At 42.9% G+C, this 22280-nt stretch overlaps 1 protein-coding gene and 1 pseudogene across 3 annotated transcripts in view; one reads left to right on the top strand and one right to left on the bottom strand.

Annotated features, from left to right (window-relative positions):
• Positions 1 to 12741, bottom strand: part of KRAS (KRas proto-oncogene, GTPase) — a 39799-nt gene extending 27058 nt beyond the window's left edge. For 2 of the 3 annotated variants that reach the window (XM_055396567.2, XM_055396568.2), the window contains exons 1-2: positions 12577 to 12714; positions 8669 to 8790 (exon numbers count right to left, since the gene is read on the bottom strand). In XM_055396567.2, the coding sequence (XP_055252542.1) occupies positions 8669 to 8779 (111 nt within the window). In that variant the 5' untranslated portion in view covers positions 8780 to 8790; positions 12577 to 12714. Of the gene's footprint in view, positions 1 to 8668; positions 8791 to 12563 lie in introns of all 3 variants that reach the window. The other variant, XM_055396569.2, reaches the window with a different exon arrangement.
• A 7111-nt stretch (positions 12742 to 19852) lies between these two features.
• On the top strand, positions 19853 to 20744 carry LOC148777679 (interleukin-2 receptor subunit beta pseudogene; annotated as a pseudogene).
• The last annotated feature ends 1536 nt before the right edge of the window (positions 20745 to 22280 follow it).

Genomic DNA, 22280 nt, shown 5'->3' with positions numbered 1-22280 from the left:
TATTATGCAGCCATAAAGAGGAATGAAGTATCGAAACATGACAACAGAGATGAACCTTGAAAAATTATCCTGCATGAAGGAAGCCAGACACAAAAGGCCCCATATTGCATGACTTCAATTAAATATTCAGAATAGGCAAATCCACAGAGACAGAAAATGGATTAATAGTTGCCAGGGGCTGACTGGAGAAGGGTTTGGGTCCTAACTGCTAATTGGTATAGACTTAAATAGGGTGATGGTGATAGTTGCGTAATTTTCCTTTGTGAATATACTAAAAACCACTGAACTGTACATTTTAAGAGGGTGAATTCAAGGAAAATTTGAATGATAAATTTTGAAAATAAGGATATTATAAGCCTGTATCTGTAACCTGTTGAAGTCATGTGGCATTCTCCCACAGATTAACACTTGATGCCAAGGTCAGATTGGATCCCTCATGGATCCAATCTTAATAATTACAGATGCCATTATAATTTTCATATATTGAATTATGTACCTCTCAGCTATTCTTTAATTGGCCTAATACCAATTTCTTTGTGTATTTTTATCTCTAAAACATCTGTTTTATGCAATTCCTCAAGGTTTTTTCTTCCTCAAGAAAATTTTCCCCCATTTTAAAACCTTGAGGAATTGCATAATACAGATGTTTTAGAGATAAAAATACACAAGGAAATTGGTATTAGGCCAATTAAAGAATAGCTGAGAGGTACATAATCTAATAGTATCTAATACTCTAGTGACTCTTCTTCCTCAAAACTGAGGATGCATTTTTCCCTCTCAAACAGTATATACTCATTTTTAAAAAAAAACAAAAATACTACGGAGAGTGTGGCATATGTCCTACCATATTTTATGTACAAATTCCTATACAAAGGGCTATGATACAGCTTCTCTTACATAATGAACCATTTTTCAATGTCAGTACATACAGATCTACTTAATCCCTCCCAACAACTGTGTAATATCATTTATATAAATATACCATAACGTACTTCACCCGCTCCTTACCGGTAGATGTGTAGATTATTTTCACTGTTAAAAATTGTAAACAGTGCAATAAACACTCCTGGATATACATTTAAACATTTATCCAATTGAATCTTTCAGGTAAATTTCTGTAGGATGGATCAATTGACATGTGGTTTCCGTTTTGATATGTACTGCTAAACTGATGACCTCCAGAAAAGTTTATAATAATGTATGTTCCCACTACAGCATAAAGAGTACACATTTTTCCATACCTTTCCAGGTGTGCTACCATTCTAATCTTAGCCATCATGAAAATAAAAAATGTTATTTAGGGAATTCCCTGACAGTTTAGTGGTTAAGACTCCACATTGTCACAGCCGAGAACACGGGTTCAATCCCTGACTGGGGAACTAAGATACCCTAAGCTGCAGAGTGCGGCAAAAAAAAAAAAAAATGTTATTTATTGTTTGAATTTGCATTGCCATATTAATGAAGTATCTCTTAATATGATTCTACATCACTTTTTGTGTGAGTGTGGATAGGTTGGCGATTTGTGTGCTTAGCCTTCTCCCCCGCTTTTTATCTTTGTGGATGTTTGCTTTTTTCTAATTCAGATACAGAAGAAAGTCCTGACTTGATAGATGATGCAAATAGTTTTCCCAGGTTTTCATCTGTCTTGTATTTTTGTTAAGGATGTCTTAATTTCCATATAGCCAAACAACTCAATTTTTTCCTACATGGTTTAAGAACTCTTTGAAAAAGTGAAAAGAATCCCTACTTTTCTTAATGGAGAAAAATATTTAATCCCAAGTCCACAATTAGAAAAGCTAACCTAATGTTAAATGATTCAATCTGTGTTAACTGACATTATCATTTTTATTTCCACAGCTGTCTAATGTTTAACATTAATTAATGTTGATCAATTAATATTTAAAATTTATATATAGGAAAAAGACATGGAGGAAGAATGAACTCATGATTTTCAAATAAAATCTACCTCTTAGCTCTGTCCATTGAAACAGGTCTAGAAGCAGTGACACCCCAGCAACAAGCACACCCAATATCCAGGTCTTGATGTCTACACAGCATTACCTATTGAAATGAATTAGGGCTCTTTGGACAAATGACTGAGTCCAAGACAGGGACAGGTACAGTGAACCTGGAATATACTGTGCCAGAAAGTACGGAAAAGTTCAAAAACGGATGGAGACACGTCAGTAAGATACAGAGGCCAGCTTAAAAGCAACTTCACTGGTCATATCAAAAATAAATGTGAGCATCGAAATCAGTAATTACAGGAATAGACTTTAAAACATCAAAGGAAAAAGAACCTGTGAGTCACTACTGATACAGATTAATCAAACCAAATAAATAAAGAGGGGGAGAGAAAAGAGAGAACCCTTACTTACGGTAGCTGTCAACTAATAAATGTAGAAGTAATGACAAAGTCAGACTACCTACCAACCTGCCATCAAGATGGCGGTAGTTTAACATGGTGAGAATTATCAGTGGATGCTACAACCCACTGGGTTCAAGTATGTTGGAGAACAAGATATTCACAGTCTCAAAGCATCTCCCCACAGAGTACCTATTATAAAGAATTAAAGATATCTTCACAGAGATAAAACTGATACATACAAGACAGCTATGACATTAGCCACTAACCAGTGTTAACATTAACACCATTAATAATGCAACAGGCCAGCATCTTGTGCCTCTTGATGTGATACCCCAAGGAGGGCATGACATCACTTTCAGAGTATTTCCACCAAAAATGTTTAATCTGAACCTGACCACAGGGAAACCATCAGACAAAACTAAATGAGAAGATGTTCCACAGAACAACTGGCCTGAATTCTTCAAAATGTGCCACTGTCATGAAAGACTAAGAAAAGCTGAGAAACTTCTAGACTGTGAGATGTGACAACTAATTTGTGATCCTGAGATCGGGGGGAAAAAAACTGCTAAAAGCACATTCTGGAAACTGATAAAATTTGACCAGGGAGTATATTAGACTTTTTATCAGTGTTGAACTTCCTAAATTTTATCATTGTGTTGGAGTTACACAAGAAATTATCCTTGCTGTTAGAAGACAGTCAGCAAGCTTGTTCCAAAAAGGACTAGACAGTAATTGGTCTCTTGCAACCACTCAACTCTGTCACTGTAGTACAAAAGCTGCACTACAAGCAGCTGTGCCCCAATAAAACTTGACAGAAACAGAAACAAGCTGTACTGGGCCAACAGGAAGGTCATAGTTTGCAGACCCCTGTATCCAGAGGAAAAGGGTCCCAACATACGCAACTTACTTTCAAAGAATTCAACAAACATTAATAATACGTATTCAAGTATGTGTGTGTACATAGGGCTTCCCAGGTAGCGTCAGTGGTAAAGAACCTGCTTGCCAAAGCAGGAGACATAAGAGAGGAAGATCCTGGATCGGGAAGATCCCCTGGAGCGGGGCAAGGCAATACACTCCAGTATTCTTGCCTGGAGAACCCCATGGACAGAGGAGCCTTGTGGGCTATAGTCCATGGAGTCGCAAACAGTCAGACACGACTGAAGTAACTCAGCACGTATGGGTGCTCATAGAGAGGTACACACACATAAAGCAAGTATGTGTAGTTTAAAGGTAAGAGGTAATCACTGTACAACCTTTTTTTTTTTAATACTTTTCCATGGGTTTGAAATGTTCCAAATAGAAAATTCAAAAATTACCTAAGGTAAGCACTATATCCCTATTTAATCCTAGCAAATATTTTATTTTTACTACCCATTTCTAATTTTATTATATTAAGATCACAATAATATAACTGTTCCATAAACCTAGGTACTATGAGACAATATAATAAGATATAAGAAATCTATTGCCCTCCTAAAGCATAAAGCCTCTAAGTTACATATAATTAGGATTACTGTCTATAAACAATAGATCTTCTTCCAAATATATCTAAGACTAATAAGCTCCACAACAGCAATGATCTGGTGGTCCCCTTTGTTTCTCAATGTATTTGCAGACCCTAGGAAGGCTGCGTGGTACTGAGCAGGCACTGAATCACATTTATGGAATTAAGAAATTAATTACATGGTAAACCAGAATCTTCTGAAATGCCAAACCATAATACGTTTTCCTTTTATTTCCATTGCCAACTTTCATTTGAATGTTTTTAAAGCTTTGTATTTATAAAAACTCCAACTTAGAATAAAACATGGCCAATAATTTTTAACATTCAGGTCTCAATAAAGTTATTATTAAATAACTATTCTTAAATTGACCCAAATATAGTACCTAAATTTTGTGTTTATTCTAAAAACAAATTAACACAATGAGGTACTCTCAATTATTCTACAGGCCTATAAAACTGCACATAATGCTATCTTTCAGCTTGCCACTTTTGAACAGGCCGTTCCTAACACCCCACGAAATTCATCACTAAGCTTTGAAGGTACCTCCTGTGTGCACCATAAGAAACTCATAGACCTAAAGTGCCACTTCTTGTCCCCTCAGACAAAGCAGCCTCAATCAATGTTAACAAGGGCACCACCCTGTTTTCTTCACATTGCCGCATTCCCACTCTTAGTTAAAAATATTCACCCACATATTTAGTTACGCCTAACTAGTCCACACAGTAATCTTAATACTAGCAGAGAAAAACTGATACTTTAGATTGTTAAAACATTATACAAAATAAGACTTTTAAATAAAATTTATAGTTATGAATTGTTTATAACCACAGTTTAAACAGAAAAAATATCCAAACTTAGGATTTCAATTTGTATTATAAAAGCAAGTAGGTTGACCAGTAGAGGGCACTCAGTTGAAAGGGGGGGGTTGAAGAGAGGCCACAGCCTTGAAGAGAAAGAAAGGCATTTACAAAACTGATGTGTACCTTGTTTTAAAAACAACAGAATGTTTTTACAGAACTCCAGAGTAAGCTAATATACTGCTAGTTTAGAAAATGAAAGGTTTCCATCTATACTATGTTAAAAGAGAAAAAATCTAACATAAACCACTCTCACGGACTTGAATTTCACAACTTACAGAATGTTTAAAGCTGTAATACATATTAGGGTCTCAGCCTGGGCACTACTGACATCTGGGGCCATGTCATTTTGGGGGGGTTGTCCCATGCACTACAGGGAGGTTAACAGAACCCTCGACCTCCATCCACAACAGATGCCAGTAGCAGACCCCGTCCTCAAGTTGTGACCACCAAAATTGTCTCCAGATGATTGACAAATGTCCCCTGAGGGGCAAAGTCACCACCCATTCCTCCTTAGTAACTATTGATACATGTTTGTTTTTTTAACAAAAAAGAAAGGAATGAAAGAAAAAAGAAAATTAACAGCTTATATCATTAAACAGTGCTTTTCTTAAATTCCTCTTTAATACTGATTTAATTCTCTAAAGTTTAAATTATTATTTAATTTAAAGTTTAAATACTTTAATCAGCAAGTAAATTCCACAAATTAACACGGAAATTTTTTTTTCAAAGAGAAATTGATACATCTTGGCGAATAAGCAGCTCAGAGCGCTAAAGATGGAACTAATCAATCCAATTACAAATCCATTCTTCCTTATTGAGGAGAGAACTGTTTCATCAAAGAGACTGAACTATAAATGTCACATTAACAGAAGCATGTAGATGTCAATGAATTGGAGCCCAGGAGAAAATACTTCTTATATCTATTTTTATATTATATCCAGTAGACACTTGTTATATATTTGCTAACTGACCACCTGATCCTTCCAATCTCCACTTCCATTTTCCTGCGTCCACCAAATTTTACCTTAGAAAACACATTTCAGAAAATGTATTTTTATAATAACCATGACCTCCAAACTATAAAAGTACGTATTATTTCTAGCCTAGTACTGTATTTGGGGACTGCGTTTTTAACAATCCCGCACCGCTGAAAAGGTATTTCGTTCTCTCTCAGAACTCGTAGATGAGCTTCATAAAAGATAAAGATAAAATCTTCTCAGCATAGAAGGTGATTATCGTGCAAATACAAACATGTTCCATCCATGCATCATACCCAATTCTGTATCAATCTCTGCCATTAAGATGCCATCAGATAGTATGCTGAGTTCAAATTCTGATATATTGGGAAATCCAAATAAGCCTCCAATATTAAATCTTTTCTTACCTTGAAGGCCAGTTTTTTCATTTTTAAAAAGCTATACAAGGGTACAGTGGAAATTCCACTTAACTTGATCTCAGAAAACTTAAAATTCTATCACTTACTAGCTAAGTATCCTCAAGCAAGTTACAACCTCTGAGACCATTTTTATCAATAAAATGAAACTATGACCATCTTTCTTACCAGTCTTATAGTATAAATCTCTGCAAACTCTAAACAACTAGAAAATACGGTATTGCTTAATTAGAAATTTTTCTCTAAACTTCTTTCCCCTTGTTTTAATGCAGAAAAACTGAAGAGAATTCCAAATGTGCCAAGCCTATGTCCTCTCTTACTTTCTAACCTACACTGTTCACCAATCAAAAACTTCAGCAATAGTGATACTCACTATTCAACTGTTTATAAAAATGTCATGTATTTTTGTTTATTAAAATAAACTACTGAATTCTCCTGCTTTTCTTCTAGTTGAACTACACCAAGAATTTAATGTGTCAGTTCCCTCAGAGACTCACTGTCACTTGGGAGATAAGAGACAATCTCCGAAACCTTTTCCCAGGTGACTATTCTAGTGACGGGACGTCAGTTTCAAAGTTCACAGGTAATCAATGCTTCCCTGGGTCAAGTCTTCTGATTTGGCAGAAATCATATCAGAGTTAATGGGTTTGAATTTATAAGCTTTTCTTCCCCCCAAATAAAGAATATCCTTTTAGCTTTATCTCTTTAAAATTTATATTACACTTAAACAATTTTCACCAAAAGGTTTCCTAACCTTTTTTTTTAAAAATCACATTCTTGATACATCATTCTTGACCTCTGATAGGAAACAGAGCATAATGAAATTCCTCAGATTTTCAGAGAAGATGGGCACTTCTGCTACAATCATATTCCAGAATCCCAGGAAAACCACTGTGCTTTGCTTAACTTAAATTCTATTAAAACTCCCTTTTACTTCCGATTTAGATGGTGGAGTATGCTGGCTTTAGGAACAGGTGAACTATTTAATCCTCCTCAAAGTAAAAAATAAACAAACCCATCAGCACTGAACTGACTTGCCAAGAGGAAATAAAGAGTGACTCTTACATAGGTGGGCCACTTAAGTTACTCTCTCCTTTTTACTAATGAGAAATTATTAAACCTGGAAGCCATGTAAAAGTTGATTCTGTGTTTAAGTCAGATCTTCGCAAATAAATGTGTTTTTCTTCATCTTCTCTGCTGAAGTGCCAAAAATATTTGACATTTCCCTATGAACAGTTATCCACTCAATCCTCAAAATGCTACACTGTGCAGACATCTTCCCATGGCCAGCGATGTCCTTAGAAACTACCTGAGTGCAGTCAAGGGGGTTTGTTCTTTTTTTAAAGACATTACACATATAGTACCTTAACAGAGCATTCTGACCTGTTCTAGACTCTACAGCTTGGGACTCAGAGAAAGTTCTGGGAAATTTTTCAGAGCTGATTAAAAATCTGGTAATATCAGATCTAGAATAAAAGTTAAAGGATTAGGGTTGCTTAACTTGCAATAAAGAAGTCTAAGAAATAATCTAACAACATAAATCTATTTCAAAGATGAGCTGGTACTATGTTAAACTTAACAGGAAGATTCAGACTATGCAAGAAATATGCTAATAAGTACATTCTGGAAATTAGTTAAGGACAGTTATGTGCCAGTCCCTCCTGCAGGCCTTTGGGGTTAAATAAATCCTTATCTGCTTCCAAGCATCTGAGTACAGTGCTTCCAGAAGGCAGTGGGGAATACTACCTGACCTCTCAAGCTCTCTGCCAGGCCTTTATTCTATGATTTCGCTGTTAGCCATCCTTTGGTTCATTTTCATAAAACTGAAGCGAAGTCTGAAAATTATTAATTAATCAATTTGTAATTAAAAAAAACAATTCTAACACTGCCTTGAATAAACTGAAAAAGGGCTGAAGAGCAAAGGTAAGGATTGGTGGTGGTACCCTTATATATTAGCTGATATACATATCCACAGAAGCAAAGAATGAGCTTTCTAAACTGCATCAGGTAGTTGTAGGTTCTTCACTAAAAGAAAATATGAAAATACTACTAAATAAATGCTTTTAATTCAATCATCAAGTGATTATATATCACCAGTGTCAACTCTTCATGTGACATCAAAATACCAAAAAAAAAAAAAAAAGAAATACCAAAACCCCATAAAAACAAAAGCCACCTTTTAAAAAATGACTATTAGACATGTCTCATCTTACAGACAAGAGGTAAATTCACATTTTCATCCTCTGAGAAAACTCTGCAAATACACTTCCAATCAAAATACACATACACTAACACAGAGTGGACGCACAGATGGTATTACTCTTCCTGAGAGAAGATGGGCTGGGCTCTCATATCTATGGTTACTTATAACATCAGAGTAAAGCAGTGAAACCCAAATACATTTCAGTTAACTTAATAAAAGTATGATTAGTGTAACTGCCTTATAATGAGTAGTCAGAGAAAATGATCAGAGAAACCATTTTTTGTACCCAAAGGATGGGCCTGCACAAGTCAATATGCATAATATGAAAATAAGATTTACCTCTATCGTAGGATCATATTCATCCACAAAGTGATTCTGAATTAGCTGTATCGTCAAGGCACTCTTGCCTACGCCACCAGCTCCAACTACCACAAGTTTATATTCAGTCATTTTCAGCAGGCCTTATAATAAAAATAACGAAAATGTGACTAAATTAGAACACGTGCCACACGTGAGGTTAATGTAACCCAAATGCTCTATCAATACACAAATTCACCTTTATACGGAAAATTATTTTAAAAACACTTCACAAAATTCAAGGAAACACCAGTTGACTACAGATGTGTATTGCAATGAGTTGTAGTTTGTTTACAAACTCCTTCATCAGCATTTGAGAACAGTGCATTCAGAGTGCACAGTTCTTTTACCTTTGACTCAGGTTGCTCTATCTAAAGAGCCAGTAGTCTGCTGTTCCGCAGCAGTTAATGGCTCTCGAAGGAGCAAGCCATGACTTCGCTCAGGACAAGTGTCGAGTGTGGACACACCCGCACAGAACTTGTTGACAGCTGCTGCTGCCACAGTATTCCTCACTGATGTGGGCCCCTAAGAGTTACAAGTGGATATGCTGAGTGTCTCTGTTAGAGCCGACAGCTACAGAAAACTTTTTAAAAGCATCATCACAGTCGTTCTCCAGGACAGTTAGCAAGAATCAAACTCGGGTGGCAGGAGGATTGTCAAAGCTAGATGCTATGCTGGGAAAATAAAAACTGAGACGCCAAGCAGATGAGGACAATATCTGGTGACACTTTAATCTGTAAATTATCTGCTGGGGAAAATAATGGTGTAAAAAATAAGAGAACTTTGAGAATTGTGAACTATTCAGCATGATGATCAGATCATCAATCACAATATATGCTATTATTAGTGCTGAAAAATAGCATTTTGCACAGAAAATATAATTAAATAATATTTAAAGACAAGCATGCTTTTAATGAGAGAATTTTTAAAAGATGTTAATTATATCGGTAACCCACATGACTTTTACTCTCTGCTTGTCATAGATCAACTCCCAACAGTAGCAATAAATATCAAGAACATGTAAAGTTTAACAGCACCAACACAGACAATATTTTTTTAGTTAGTTTCAAACTCTTTGAAATGAATGTATCTACTTTAACCTCCTTTCCCTCAATAACTACATGATATTACTACAAATTTAAGTCGTGAACTGGCAGTCAATGTCCAGTAATGTACTACAGGGTAAGTAGTTCCAGATTAATGAAAGTGCAGATATACTATACAAACATTATACACACGCAGCATCCCATTTACTGAAGACCAAGAATTATCCCAGTAGGCACTCCACCACCCCACCACATCCTTGCTCTGGCTCTATTTCCTGAACCCATTCCCCAAGAGCAGACAGGCCCAGCAACTGCTGTATCACAGTTCCTCATGGGCCTGCTCTGTGCCACCTAGCCTTGTCTAGGGCCAATGCCAACATGTATGATGTCCTGTTTTGCTCCCTCTTTTCATTCCTAATATTGGTCATAGCAAATGTGATAGGTGAGGATAATCACACCAAAATGTATCCTCTAGTTCCCTGCCCAACCCAGCCCTCCAATAAAATTTGGATAGCCTATAATAGTAGTTCTCAAAATATGGTGCAGGAACCCACTAGGTTCCTAAGACTTTAGGAGAGGGTCCAAGAGGCAAAACCTGGTTTGATGATAATGGTATGAGGTGATTTACCCTTCCCACTCTTATTCTTTCACAAGCGTATACAGTAGAATTTTCCAGACCTGTGATCACAATACATTGACTACAGAAGCAGCTATGAGGATCCAGCTATCTACTAAGCCATACAATTAGAGAGATTTGTGAAAGTGTGAAACAATGCCACTCTTCTCGCTAACTGTTGCATTTGTTTTGGAAAACAGTTACTTTTCATTAAATATTCTATTTCTGTTACCAAGTAAAGGGCTAATTATTTCTTTTCTTAAATGAATTAATATTGTTTAATTTTCCATTTAATTTCTGTTGTGGCAATACTGACACACTCCACATTGGGATCTTCAGTAATTTTGAAGAATCCTTATGACCAGTAAGTGAGCTAGTCTAGGGGAGATTGTGGACAAATACTGGATTAGTGCTTAGCTTGTACATACACATGTGAATTCTCAATACCACACACTTTCTGGTCTACTTTTTTATGCAGTGGTTATTTCTGAAAAATATCTTTGACTTGGATTTCAAAAATCAAGTTTATTTAAATCCACTAGAGAGAAATGGGTTCCCATGGAAAATCACAGGCCAAAGGAGTCCCCCTTATCCAAAGCTACATAAGCTAGTAAGGGGTGGAACTGGGACCAGAACTGAGCATTTCATTCAAGCAAAAAATGTTCACTTTTTTGGTCATTAAAAAAAAAAAATTAATTATCACTTCATCTACTGTCTCTTAAAACCAAGAATGCCTGCGGACAGATACGGGTCTAAGGTAAACAGTACTGCTATCAACCATTTTTGATGTCTCTAGTCCACTACACGTTCGAGTCAGCATTTTGGACCTTAGTCACCTAAGAATGACATCACTCATAAGGTTGATTCTGAGATGATGACTATGAACAGAATTTTTTCCCTTCGTAATTTCTTTTGAACGATTTTTTTTTTCCATTACAAATGTAACATGTATAGTAAGTAAAAACTAGAAAATGCCTTTTTATTCTTAACCCCTCGTTTTGGTGGATATCAAGATTTAAGGAGGCCAGTTTAGGACTTCACCTACAACACTGCACGTGCCTCAGAGTATTTCAGGCACTTGGCTGGCAGACTGCTACAATGAACTTCTCTTGTAGGTCGCTTTGAAAAAAAAAAAGGCCTGAGAACCGTTTAGTACTGTAATAACTCTTGGGATGGGGGTCAAATTTGTACGCATAAGGGTAATACAGAAGGCTTGGGGGAAAGGAAAACAGACAAATTAAACTTCACGTGCAATTTTAACTACTGCTGTCTACACTCAACTAGCAAGGAAAGAGCCCTGCTTCTGCTGTACGGGTTAGCTGCGTGTGTTTTAACTTGACAAAGCAAACAGACCTTCTGGGATTAACTTTTTCCTTTACACCAAGTCCAGGCTTTACGTTGCAGGGTGTTGGCCACCTGTTCTTTCACCACCATCTCTACCTCCACCACCTCCTTTGTGGCCACAGCAATGTCACAGCCCATACGGGGGGGAGGGGAGCCGTCAGGAACTCGGCTGCAGATGCATTTTTTCCAAACACAATAACCTCCATCAGTGGTCTCTAAGCACTTTCCCCTGCGCTTCCAAAACGCGACCTCGCCTCTTACTCATCTATCCCCCCTACACACTGAAAAAGGACCACAAGCCGTCCAGTCTGCGCTTGAGGGAGAAGTTTATACCTTCGTCCCAGAGATGAGAGATGCAGCAGAGAAGGCAGCAACCGAGGCAGCCCAGTACCAGGAAGGGAGGAAGAGGTGCGGGAGCGGAGAGGAGGGTGAGGGAAGGACGGCGAGGGGGAGGGGAGGCCGGAGCGCCGCGGGAGTAGCCTCCACCGCACCCGACCGTCCAGAGGGGCGGCCCACCCGGCCCGCCAGCTTCTCCCCGGCCGCCTCCAGCCGCGGCTCTCGGGGAGGAGGAAGGAAGGGGTTCCCCGTCCAGGAAGCAGCCCCAGCGGCGGCCGCCTCCAGCCTCGCCCTCCTCAGCCCCGCACCGCCCATTCCTCGCTCCCCGCGTCGCCGCGTCCCCGCGCCTCCCCCTGCAGACCGCCCCCCCGCCGGCCCCGTCCGCCCGCGGCCCGCCCGCCCGGGCCCCGCACCCGCGCGCCCTTCCCGCCCCGCCAGGGACCCCTAATTCATTCACTCGCCGCCGGCCCCGCCCGGCGCCGGCGAGGACGGCCGGGACCCCGGCGGGAGCCGCGAGGGGCGGTCCGCTCGGTACCTCTCTCCCGCACCTGGGAGCCGCCGAGCCTCTGGCCCCCGCCGCTGCCTTCAGTGCCTGCGCCGCGCTCGCTCCCAGTCCGAAATGGCGGGGGCCGGGAGTACTGGCCGAGCCGCCACCGCCGCCGCTGCCGCCGCCGCCGCCACCGCCGCCGCCGCTGTGCCTCCGCCGCCGCGGCCGCCGCCTAGGGAAATCGAGCTCCGAGCGCACCGATGAGTTCGGGGCCGGGCGGCCGCAGAGGGCAGAGCGATCGATGCGCTCGGCGCTCGACTCCTCTCCAGACGGGAGCGCAGGGAGGGAGCGGCTGAGGGCGGTGTGGGAAGAGGGAAGAGCAGGCCTGCGAGCGCCGCCGGGGACAGGGAGGGGGCCGGCCCGGGCCGGGGAGGGGGCGGGCCAGGCCGGCGGAGGAGGAGAGGGGGCCGGCGCGGCGGAGGAAGCGGGCGGCCGGGGCGGCGGAGGGCGGGGATGCGCGGCCGGCGTAGTGGGAGGGGGTTGGCGCTGGGCGGTGCCTCGGCGCGTGCGGGCGGGGGCGCCGGCGGATCCACGCGGGGCCCGCCCCCAGGCTCCAGCCGCAGGGCCCGGCCGGGAGCCGCAGACGCGGAGCCCGGCCGGCGCGGGCTCGGTCCTCCGCCGATGCACACGGTGGAGCTGCGAAAATCCCGCCACCCCTGGGGTCGTCCAGTACTTGGGTACATTCATTTACAATCATTTATTGCAAGTAAATAAACATTCAGTCACCCAAAGTAGGAGGCGACTTGGGGGAGCTCGGAAGAGACCTGGCCGCCAGTTCCCTGCCCCGGAGCTTTCTGAGCACACCTTGATGATTACCAGTCTCCACAGTCGCGGGCTGAGAGCTAGCCCCAGGCCCAGACAAACGCTACAAAACCTTTCATCATTAATTAAGCGGGGGGCGGAGAGGGGGGAGCGGCGGGTCTGTTGTTTTCTGTTGTTATTTTTATGTATATTTCGAAGCCATCGCGAGTCACTCAAAACGGCGACCTCAGATATACCTATGGCACCTGACAGCACAAGCAGACGACAGACTATTTTTAAATAGAAGTGCCCTTAATAGTCTAGACCTGAGGAGAATCATCCAAACATTAATTAGAAGACAGATTAATCAGTTAACGTTCGGGGAGTTAGCACGTTAAACAATGGAACAATTAAACATAACTCTAGCATGCCCAGAGTCTGCGTTGATAAACTATCTATAAAGGTTTGGGGGAGTTTTTTTAAAAATTGAGGCCTGGCAGACCTGTGCCTATACCTAGTAGGACCACCCATCTGAGTCTCTACTCGTAGCTCTGTCCCTCTAATCCGCATCGTCAAACACGAATAGTTATTTTAAATCCCAACTAGTATGTCTGTTAACCTAGGCCTTACACCAGCTGCCCCTTTTTCTTCCTTCCCCTTATGTGGGCTGTACTCTGCCAGGCTGTTTCCTGCCTCTTGTCTCGTGGCACCTGGTACCAGGTGGAAGAGGCAGAAGAGAGGAGACTGGAAACCGGGCAGGGAAAAGAACATGCCTGCCCTAGTTCAGGTAGATACTAAATGCACATATCATCTTTCTTAATCATCACAACAACCTCATGAAGTCAGATGCTTTTCTCTAGTTTACAGAGGAGGAAACAAATTTAGATAGGCTACAAATTGGGTCCAAGTTCACACAGCTGAAAGGAAGTATCCTTCGTGTCAGATCATGTTCTGCTCAGAGTGGCTGCCGTCCTGCTTAACATAGAACAAACATCTCCACGTCCTCCATGGCCTTAAATTATTTGACACCCCTACTCCCTTTCCTTTCTGAGCTCTTATCCAATATATAATCTGTCTTCCTCACTTCCAAAGAGACATGCTGGTTCCTGGCTGTTATTTTGAAAATGCAGGCAGGCTTCTTCAGGGAATTTGCACTTTTGCTACCTCTTAATCTGGAACACACTACATGGTGGCTCAGATAGTAAAGAATTAGCCTGCAATGCGGGAAACCTGGGTTTGATCCCTGGGTTGGGAATATCCCCTGGAGGAGGGCATGGCAATCCACTCTAGTAGGACAGAGTCACAAAAATCCAGACGTGACTGAGCAACTAAGCACAATACAATATATCCAAAAAACCTTCTTTGAAGAACACTTATAAATCTTTGTTCAAAAGTCTTCTAATAAATTTCCCAAAAGATCACCTGGTATTGCATGTCTGTTAAGTGTTAGTCACTCAGTCATGTCCAACTCTTTGGGACCCCATGGATGGACTGTAGCCCACCACATTGCTCTGTCCATGGAATTCTCCAGGCAGGAACACTAGAGTGGGTAGCCATTCCCTTCTCCAGGTGATCTTTCCAACCCAGGGATCAAACACAGGTCTCCTGCATTGCAGGCAGATTCTTTACCATCTGAGCCACCAAGGAACCAGAGCATTTACCACTTGTTCTAACACAGCATATAATTTATTTTGTTTTCTAGTCTCTCTCCTATCAGAATATAAACTCCAAAAGGGTAGGGATTTTTGTTTGTTTTACTTACCACTACAAGCACAATAGGCACTCAATAAGTGCATGGAATGTTGAATGACTGATGTTACCCTACTTCTGAACTGTGTGAATCTAAATCCTTCTTTAGACAGAATACCTCCAAGTCTCTGTAGTCTTACAAAATCTGCTTTTAAACTTAGCTACATCACCTTCTGATATACCACACCCTGGGGATTCTAGGAAAGTCTGCACACGATGGACACAGCAAGTTTTTGTTACTGAATGATTTTGCACTTATTTCTATGTTGCTTTGTAGTCACCCTTCAATGTAAATCACAGATTTATTTTGTCCAACTTCAAGTACATGATAAGCTCTTGTTTTCTCTGACAGCTGCTAACACAGTGTTCTCCCTGTAGCTGGTGCTCCGTAAATCTTAAAAGGACTATAATATAGAAGAGGGAAAAGCTTTATATAGCACTTCTATGCTGACTATGAAAATTCTGGCATGAGCAGAAATGTAATCCGTCACATGTCTCAGTTATCATCTAGGCTGGGGATTGCCAAGACAGACCTGCATCCCATTCTCTGTTCTGTGCACCCTACACCCCTGCCTCACCTCACACATTTTCTCCCTCCTAACTTTTTTCATCTAATATAATGTAAGTATACGCATGACTAGCTTTTCTACCATTGGTCCTAAGCAGCCACCTCCTCCCCGACATGCTTTTCTTGACCCTGGGCTTAGAGTGTGTGTGTTAAGTCCCTTCAATCTTGTCCGACTCTTTTTGACCCTCTGGACTATAACTTGCCAGGCTCCTCTGTCCACAGGATTCTCCAGGCAAGAATACTGGAGTAGGCTGCCATGCCTTCCTCCAGGGGATCTTCCCGATGCAGGGATCAAACCTGCATCTTTTGTCTCCTACATTGGTAGGTGGGTTCTTTACCACTAGCGCCACCTGAGAAGCCCAGACTTAGAGCTGCTGCTGCTGCTGCTGCTAAGTCACTTCAGTTGTGTCCGACTCTGTGTGACCCCATAGATGGAAGACCACCAGGCTCCCCTGTCCCTGGGATTCTCCAGGAAAGAACACTGGAGTGGGTTGCCATTTCCTTCTCCAATGTGTGAAAGTGAAAAGTGAAAGTGAAGTCTCTCAGTCGTGTCCAACCCTTAGCGACCCCATGGACTGCAGCCTACCAGGCTCCTCCATCCATGGGATTTTCTAGGCAAGAGTACTGGAGTGGCTTGCCAGTGGGTCCTAAAGGAAAGCATTTCATGGATCACCAGGCACATTTATGAAAATGCAAGCTCCTAGGCCCCTGATCCAGATATCCCAATCAGCTGGTCTAAGATGAACCAGAAATCTTCATTTCTGAAAGTTGAGAAACTCTGATCTAGAAATACTCAGATTCCTCTCTCCTTGGCAGTTGCACTTTCTGCTAGCTTTCTTTGCCTGAGTTGCACAGTTTCCCTGACTTTGCCTTTCTCCCCGCCCCCCCCACCCACCAGGGACAAGCACACAGACTCACACTGATAATGATGTGGCAAGTAAAAGGGAATGACAAAAAGTATTAATATAAACTTTGTGCTGTCAGACTTGCTCTGAGAGGTAAGTGAAGTTTCTACCTTCTACTGTTATACACTTCTGGGCAGGCAGCCATCTACACATGTGCACACACAGCATTTTGCACTTAATGAAGATCATGGGCTTCCCTGGTGGCTCAGGGATAAAGAATCCACCTGCGAATGCAAAAGATATGGGTTCGATCCCTGGGTTGGGAAGATCCCCTGGAGAAGGAAATGGCAACCCACTCCAGTGTTCTTGCCTGGGAAATCCCATGAACAGAGGAGCCCAGTGGGCTATAGACCCTGAGGTCACAAGAGCCAGATACAACTTAGTGACTAAACACCACCCCCCAATGAAAATCACACTGACCCTTTCCTTCACAGGGTACTCCCTGATAGAATCAAAAGCTAAAGCAACAGGGGCACCCTTGTGTTAGTTGGGCTCTTATGAGATATAAAATGCCAGGACATGTCCACAATACTGCAAATGCTGAGGGTTTATTTAAAGAAAATTAGGAAACTTCAGAGAGAAGGCAATGGCAACCCACTCCAGTACCCTTGCCTGGAGAGTCCCATGGGCGGAGGAGCCTGGTAGGCTGCAGTCCATGGGGTCGCGAAGAGTTGGACACGACTGAGCAACTTCACTTTCACTTTTCACTTTCATGCATTGGAGAGGGAAATGGCAACCCACTCCAGTGTTCTTGCCTGGAGAATCCCAGGGCCAGGGGAGCCTGTGTGGGCTACCGTCTATGGGGTCGCACAGAGTCGGACACGACTGAAGTGACTTAGCAGCAGCAGCAGCAGCAGGAAACTTCAGAAAATCGTATCATATCATCAGCCAGAACTCCCATTTGTTCCAGGAATCAACTGCAGCTCTTGTGATCCAAAATAGGCTCTGGTTGCTTGCTCAGCCCCTCTTTAACAGACATTTATTGCCTATACTCTAGTAACTCTGCCATTCTCTCAAATCTGCATCCCCCTGCTTCTTTTCAATAGTCTCAGCCTGTACTGCCTTCTCTGCTTCTGGAGACCACTCCCTGTGACTTGTGTTTAAAACATCCCAAGAGAGAGGATCTGAATGTATCTGTCATTCATTATTCATTAGGATGGGCCTTTATGGGACATAGTTTTCCTGATGGTCTACCTGATTGGCGACTTGGTCTTCTCTATGCCTGCTTAGGGACCACTGCCTTTGTTTGAGTGCCAATCCTGGGTCCAGACAGTGGTGGCCAAGCAGCAGGACATGGAGCAGGGAAAGTTAACCAAGAGGAGCCACCTATGGATATTTACGTGGACCCCCCATCAGTTTTCTCAGATGGGAAATTTGTATTGCTGAATAGGTGCTATTTAGATAGGTTTTTAAAATTAATTTATTTTTGTCTGCTCTGGATCTGTGTTTGCTTTGCACGGGCTTTCTTCACTTGTGGCCAGTGGGGACTACTCTTTGTTGCCATGCGCAGACTTCTCATTGCAGTGGCTTCTCTTGTTGCGGCGCACAGGCTCTGGGTGCACGGGCTTCAGGAGTTGCAGCGCGCAGGCGCCGTAGTTCCTGCTCCATGGGCTCTAGAGTGTGAACCAAGCAGTTGTGCCACACGGGCTCAGTTGCTCTGGGCTATGTGGAGTCTTCCTGGACCAGGGATCAAACCCATGTCCCCTGCATTGGCAGGCAGATTCCTATCTACTAAATTACCAGGGCAGTCCTGAATGGGTGCTATTTATTTCCCTTACCCAGCACATAGTCTCCTCTGGACACTTATTTCATCAGACTTTGTGTTCCGTGTTGGCGTATCTGTTTTCTCCACTAGGTTGTTAATTTCTCAAAGTCCTTGCCCCATTTTATTCTGTATCCTCTATCGCATTGTAAGGCCTCTGCGTAGTGAATGAAGTTATAACAAAACTTCTGCCTTGCCTCTGCAGAGTCACTTCATCTCCTCTAGCTAACTTCTCAGACCGTTTCTGTTTTTATCTGTTTATTTATTTATTTGGCTGCACCGGGTCTTAGCCGCAGTACGCGGAATCTGAGTTGCTGCATGCAGGATCTTTGCTTGTGGCGTGCAGTCTCAGTAGTTGCAACTTGTGGATTTAGTTGCTTTGAGGCGTGTGGAAGCTTAATTCCCTGACCAAGGATTAAATCTGAGTCCCTTTCACTGCAACGCGGATTCTTAACCCCTGGACCACCAGGGAAGTCCCTCTCAGGTCATTTCTAAATGAATGTCCAGTCATCTTCTTGAATGCCTGTCAAAACCCAAATTCCCCATCTTATTTTCCCAAGCTACTTCCCTCTCCCTGTTTTTTCCCCTCACCCTTGATCACTGTCATGATCCTTCAAGACACTGAGGTTTGAAATTTTAATGTTTACCCCTCTCTGCATGCAAGCTCCTTTTAGTGATACTTCCTAGTCTTTTCTCGTCTCTGCTTCATCTACATTCCTTCCTTCACACCTGTGTTTCTAGAACAGCTTCCTTACCTCCTGGCTTTCTTCTCTTTTGTTCAGGTCACATGCTGTTGCCAAGTGAATCTTCCTCACACATGTCTTTCATCGTCATCAGACATATATTCTGTACCAAGTCCATAGAGGCTGCACTCATACAGATTATATATTTTAAAACTGTAAAGAGTTACAAGCTGAGTTCCTAATGAGTACATAAAGACTGATCATTACCTTAGAAAATTAGAGAGGGGAAATGATCACTGGCCCCAGTTAAGCCTTCACAAAGACTGACTCTTGCTTATAAATCCTTATTAACTTTATATCCAGTTGCAGCAAGTCCAAATCTTTGGCTCCCAGCTTATGATAGGACTCATGGTCCAGCACCATCCTGCCCTGAGATTTTGCCCCCTGCCTTTTCACAAAACAGATGCCTTCTTTTCCTCAAAAAAAAAAAATCTCCCTTCTGTGCTGCAAAGCTAGGATATTATGTCTTTGCTCCTTGCTTTTCACAAGGCATCTTTTTGCCTCTCTCTTTGCTAAAATTCTCTTTCTTTCGAGATCTAGCACAAGTCCTTCCTTCTATTTGAAAGCTTCCTTAATTATGCCATCTCTTTTTGATCTCTCTCTTTATTATGTCATATGAGTTCATCATGTCTTCCCAAGTAAATTCTAAAATCCCAGAGGCGAGAAGCTATCTTAGGTGTGTGACCCCACCCACCCAAACAATTGCAGTAGTTCACTGCAATTACTCAATACCCACATAATACATATAACACTCTTATCAGCAAGGTAAACATGATGAAAGCAGTGTTTGAGAAAGATTAGAATAGCAGCTAAAAGCAGAAAAGATTGGAAGGAAAAAAGACCTCACAGGAGTCTGGAAGAACTGGGGGGTCAGATATTTAGACTCCTGGAGTCGGAGTGGCAGTGGGATGTGCAATCCGGGCTGCAGTAGCAGGCCTGGGTATGAGCCAGACTAGGTAGTTTGGGGACACTGCTGCTCGCCTGATAGGCCGAGGATGGACTCAATGTTAGAGCTCTGAGGGGGTCCCTCTTTTCCCTCAAAGAGAGGTGGTTTTTCCTACAAAACAGTGGAACCACACCTGTGAGCTGCAACCAGTGAAGCCGGGATCCTGGGCATGCAACCTGGTCCTAGGGCATTCTCCAGAAGCTCAGAAACTGACTGTAGTGGATGTCATGAAGTTGACGGTGATGTGCTCTGAAGGCGGGAAGTGGAGAAGGATGATGACCCAGGATATCAAGCCCTTTGATTACATTCGTCTGGTTCCACCCCACTCCCTCCAAGTCGTCCACATAGAGACCCATAGGTGCAACATAACCTGGACCGTCTCCCAGGTATCCCACTACATCCAAAATGACGTGGAGTTCGAGGCCCGGACTAGGTCTGCGGGCCACAGCTGGGAGGATGCCCCGGTACTGACCCTCAGGCTGAACCAGCGATGGATCTCCCTGGAGAATCTTGCTCCAGGCACGGAATATGAGCTTCAGGTGCGGGCCAAGCCCCAGCTCGGCAGCTATGAGGTGTGGAGCCACTGGAGCCAGCCTCTGGCCTTCAGGACGGTCCCTGCAGTTGCTCTGAGACATACGGGATCTTATAGGACCAGAGATCGAACCTGTGTCTCCTGAATTTGCAGGTGGATTTTTACCTGTGAGCCACCAGGGAAGCCCCTCCTTATGGAACTTACTTGGCTATTGCATTTACTGTCTCTGCCCACCCACTGCTGTTGTATCCCCTGACCCCCACTCCCACCAGACTGTGAGCTCTATACAGTTACAGTCCAGGAGCCTAGAAGACAGCTGCTACACAGTCAGTACTCAATAAAAATTTGTTGATTGAATGAGAAAAAAAAAAAAAGACCTCAGGTAAGGTGTTTTGTGGATCATGTAACAGTATGGTGAGAATAATATGTGTTAAGTTCCCTCACTCATGTCTGACTCTTTGTGACCCCATGGACCGCAGCCTGCCCAGCTCTTCTGTCCGCGGGATTCTCCAGGCAAGAATACTGCAGTGGGTTGCCATTTCCTCCTTCAGGGGGTCTTCCCGACCCAGGGATGGAACCCAAGTCTCTTATGTCTCCTACATTGGCAGACGGGTTCTTTACCACTAGCACTGTCTGAATTTCTAGTCTTGTGAGCTAGAACAAATTGGTGAATCTCTGGGCGTTTCATGTTTAGGAATGGGATGGTGACATAAGGGTTACTGTGTGTTGAGCTCCGATGAGCTGGACAAGTTTTAAACACGCTTGTAAACAAACCACATCTGTCTTGTATCTGTCCGCTTCTCCTGTTTCTCGCTGTGACCACTGTTCTCCGAGCCACCGTCCATCATCCCTTTCCCAGGGGACAGTCAACTGCTAACAGGTCTCCTGGCTGCTATTGTTGCTCCTCTGCAATCAAGTCCCATAACAGAGCAGCCAGACTAATTCTTTTAAAAAGTGCAGACTGAATCGTGTGACCAGCTCAAGCTCTCATTGCACTCAGAGTAAAATTCAGGCTCCTTCAAGCTATTTCATGGGGTTGTTTTTGTTCAGTCGCTAAGTCGTGTCCAACTCTTTGCAACCCCATCGACTGCAGCATGCCAGCCTCCCCTGTCCTTCGCTAACTCCCGGAACTTGCTCAAATTCTTGTCCATTGAGTTGGTGAGGCCATTCAACCATTTCATCCTCTGCTGCCCTGAAGTAGTTTCTACCTTTTTCAGATCATACCACTCATGACCCTTCCCCTCACGAGGCTGCAACTACACTAGCCACTTCTTTCTTCCTCATTCTCTCCCTGAGGCCTCATACCTGCATTTTCCTGCCAGAGAGCCTCAGTCGGCCTTGCAGGTGTCAGCTTAACGTTAGCACTTCAGTGAGAGGTTTCCCCACACCTTGCCCAATCAGCACCCCTCCACCCTGTTCCCTTACTTCTGCCCTTCAACTAATCCCTAACACCGCGGTTTGTTCTATTCCTTTGCTTAACACTCATATCTGAAATTATCTCCGTCATCTGTTTGCTTGTCTCTTCCTCCCCTGAAATATAAATACCGTGAGCCAAAGACTCCTGAATCCTCAATGCCCAGAGAGAACTTAGCACATTGTAGTCACGTCATGAAGATTTGCTGTTAGGTTGCTCTAAAGAAAATCCAAGAACTAATAATAATCCACTCTAAGTAAAGTCTTTGCAGGTTAATTTAAGTCTCTTGCTTTTGACTCTGTCTACCTAAGGCAATAGGACTTCACTGAAAGCTTGTTTTGTTTC

Source organism: Moschus berezovskii, chromosome 6 (assembly GCF_049115385.1).
Source record: "Moschus berezovskii isolate FMDL1 chromosome 6, NW_MosBer_1.0, whole genome shotgun sequence".
Classification (NCBI taxonomy): domain Eukaryota; kingdom Metazoa; phylum Chordata; class Mammalia; order Artiodactyla; family Moschidae; genus Moschus; species Moschus berezovskii.
The sequence above is the reverse complement of the archived record's forward strand: the minus strand, read 5'-3'. Positions and strand labels throughout refer to the sequence as shown.